The sequence below is a fragment of the Dipodomys ordii genome, unplaced genomic scaffold (genome assembly GCF_000151885.1).
Source record: "Dipodomys ordii isolate 6190 unplaced genomic scaffold, Dord_2.0 Scaffold116, whole genome shotgun sequence".
Lineage (NCBI taxonomy): Eukaryota > Metazoa > Chordata > Mammalia > Rodentia > Heteromyidae > Dipodomys > Dipodomys ordii.
The window spans coordinates 1,342,166-1,344,817 of record NW_012267332.1 but is presented as its reverse complement, the minus strand read 5'-3'; the positions used below and the strand labels follow the sequence as shown (position 1 = coordinate 1,344,817).

At 36.7% G+C, this 2,652-nt stretch overlaps 1 protein-coding gene across 6 annotated transcripts in view; it reads left to right on the top strand.

The window, feature by feature from the left end:
- Positions 1-2,652, top strand: part of LOC105995190 (lysophosphatidic acid receptor 6-like) — a 79,495-nt gene that overhangs the window by 67,226 nt on the left and 9,617 nt on the right. For 5 of the 6 annotated variants that reach the window (XM_013028888.1, XM_013028890.1, XM_013028887.1 and 2 more), the window contains one exon: positions 998-1,091. The exons of the other annotated variant lie outside the window; for it this stretch is intronic. In XM_013028888.1, the coding sequence (XP_012884342.1) occupies positions 1,090-1,091 (2 nt within the window). In that variant the 5' untranslated portion in view covers positions 998-1,089. The remainder of the gene's footprint in view (positions 1-997; positions 1,092-2,652) is intronic. 6 annotated transcript variants of the gene reach the window in all.

The window sequence follows — 2,652 nt, the reverse complement described above, 5'->3', positions numbered from 1 at the left end:
AGGGAGGGAGGGAGGGAGGGAGGGAGGGAGGAGTACCTAATGATAAGAACTAAGAAAATAAACTCTATGCTCATTAAAATTTTTTTCACTCTTTTTTTAGGCCAGTGAAAGCCTATGCATTTTATTTATTTATTTTTATTTTTAATTTATATTTTTATAGTCTGTAAGCAGTTGTACAAAGAGGTTTCAGTTCAACATGTCAGTTTGTGAGTACAATGCACCTTGATTCAATGTTACCCATTTCATCATTTCCCCCCAACACTATCCTAGCCTTATCCTCTAGTTATCCTCTCCTTTTTCCTCTTTCACTTCCCCTTTTCCTCCCTTTCTCCTAGCCTCCCCCTGCTTCTTCTTTTCTTTCTTCTTTTGCCTCTCTCTCATACACAGTCACAGACACACACACACCTCCACACACTGAACTGAAAGGCAATTTAAAAAGCTGCACCTCTTGGCATGGAGCTTTGAAAACACAGAGAACTTTTGAATTTTATAGCTTCTCCAAGATCTGTTTCTGCCTTGAACTTCAATTTCAGTTTATTATCCGGGGTAGAGAATACTTCTTACTGCCAAGGGCCATTTGAAATCCTTGTTAATTATCAATGCAGCCATGAAAAGCACACGAGGAACATACATGTCTGTTCCACCAAGTAATTTCAAGGGTCTTATATGATGTCATATTTTCCACCCCTGAATGTATGTTTACTTACTTGTAGCCAGCCTTCTTTCACAAAGGACTTGAGGCAGCCAAGTTTTAACTTGTTCAAAACTTTTAGGTGGTGTTCAAGCCAATGAAGACTGCATTCCTCATCTTCAAAGGGAAAATAAGAAGTTGCTGAGTTATTCAGCAAAAAAAAGAAATATCATCTTTTCCACATTGCATAAAAAGTTAATAGCATTGATGATTCAGATATTTCTTGTGAAATCTACTTTGAATAAATTTATTATAGACTTGTGTCGACTGCATAGCTTTCCTACGGCTTACAGCAAAATGTTTCAGGGGGAAGAACACATATAAAGAGAAGTGTGCCCCGTTGAGAATCAGCCTTACAGACCACTGAGGGAGTGTCTCTAGTTGGAGTCTCCTTTATCATGTAAGTATAACATCTAATTTTGAAAATATCTAACTAGAAGCATTAAGCATGTCTGTAACGAATCTCTATAGGAATGTGTAAAAGGTTAGTTGGGAAAGAAAAATATAACTGAATTGTCAACAGATGAGGATAGGATTTTTGCTTTAAATTGTTGCACCCAATATGCTTGTGAAATATCTCTTAATACCTACTATTACTTGTGAGCAGATTTTCATGTGTATATGTACATAAATGTGTCTGATTGTGTTCTTATTAACTGGACTCAAAACTAATTGGGAGTAGGATACTGTGTCTTTTTTCTTGTCTTTAATGCCATAGTTCTTGTTGATTAGAGGCTGTATTTTCCTACTGGAAAACAAAACTGTAGGGCTAATCCTGCCATCTCTGGTAATACTTTCTAGTTTATTTTGGATAGTCTGACTTCAGGAGAAGCATTAGCTTGTCCTTTCCATAAAAAATAAGTGGATTTTCTTGTGTGTTTAATAACATCCACAATTCAACTTGACAACTGTCACTAGTGTAGATGCATCATCATTAGTTCACCTGACTGGATTGCAGGGTACTACTCCTTTTTGTAAAATTTATTTATATCTGTCTTTGTAACTGTTATTAAGGTATAGTTATAAAAATATTCACATACTTAATGCATACAATGTATGTGTTTGAACATAGATACATAAAGCCACAACCAACGTAACAAACCTATTCAGATTTTAATTGAAGTTAAAGGGCATAGTTTTACTTTTGTGTGGTTATGAGCTGTTGGATTCTACATCCTACTGAGGTGATTCATGATTCAACATTGGCACTGCTTACTCATGCAAGGGACTTTGAAGTGGTATTCCTGGCACAGATAAGACCTGGTTGGCAACAGAATTCTGAACAGCAGCTGTCTTATGTTTCCTGCTCTTACCCAGTTCCCTCTAAAGTATTATTCATGAAGGAATCCCCTTTCTGATACACAAAGGCATAAAATGTCATGACTTGAGCAAGATGATCATATTGACTTTTTGTGCTGGAGAGAAGGTTCTAGTTACATTTTTTTTTTCTAGATTGTGAACGTACAATCTGGATTTGCCGTAAAACTAAGAGGCCAAGTGCCTGTGGATCATGCCTGTAATCCTAGTTACTTAGAAGATGGTGATCTAAGAACTGTGATTTGAAGCCGTTCAGAGCAGGGAAGTCTGAGACTCTTATCTCTAATTAATGGGGCAAACAACCAGAAGTAAAGCTGTGGCTCAAGTGGTAGAGTGCCATCCCTGTGCACTTCAAACCCTAGTACGGTGTGAATAATGGGTGTGGAATGGGGAAAAGGGAATGTTGACCCATTTTATTTATTTATTTTTTAGTCATTAGACAGTAAATCAGATATGACTTGACTAGGACTGGGTGGCTTTTTTCCTTCCTTCCTTCTTTCCTTCCTTCCTTGCTTCCTTCCTCTCTTTCTCTCTCTTTCTTTCTTTCTCTCTTTCTTTCTTTTCTTTTCTTTCTTTCTTTCTTTCTTTCTTTCTTTCTTTCTTTCTTTCTTTCTTTCTTTCTTTCTTTCTTTCTTTCTTTCTTT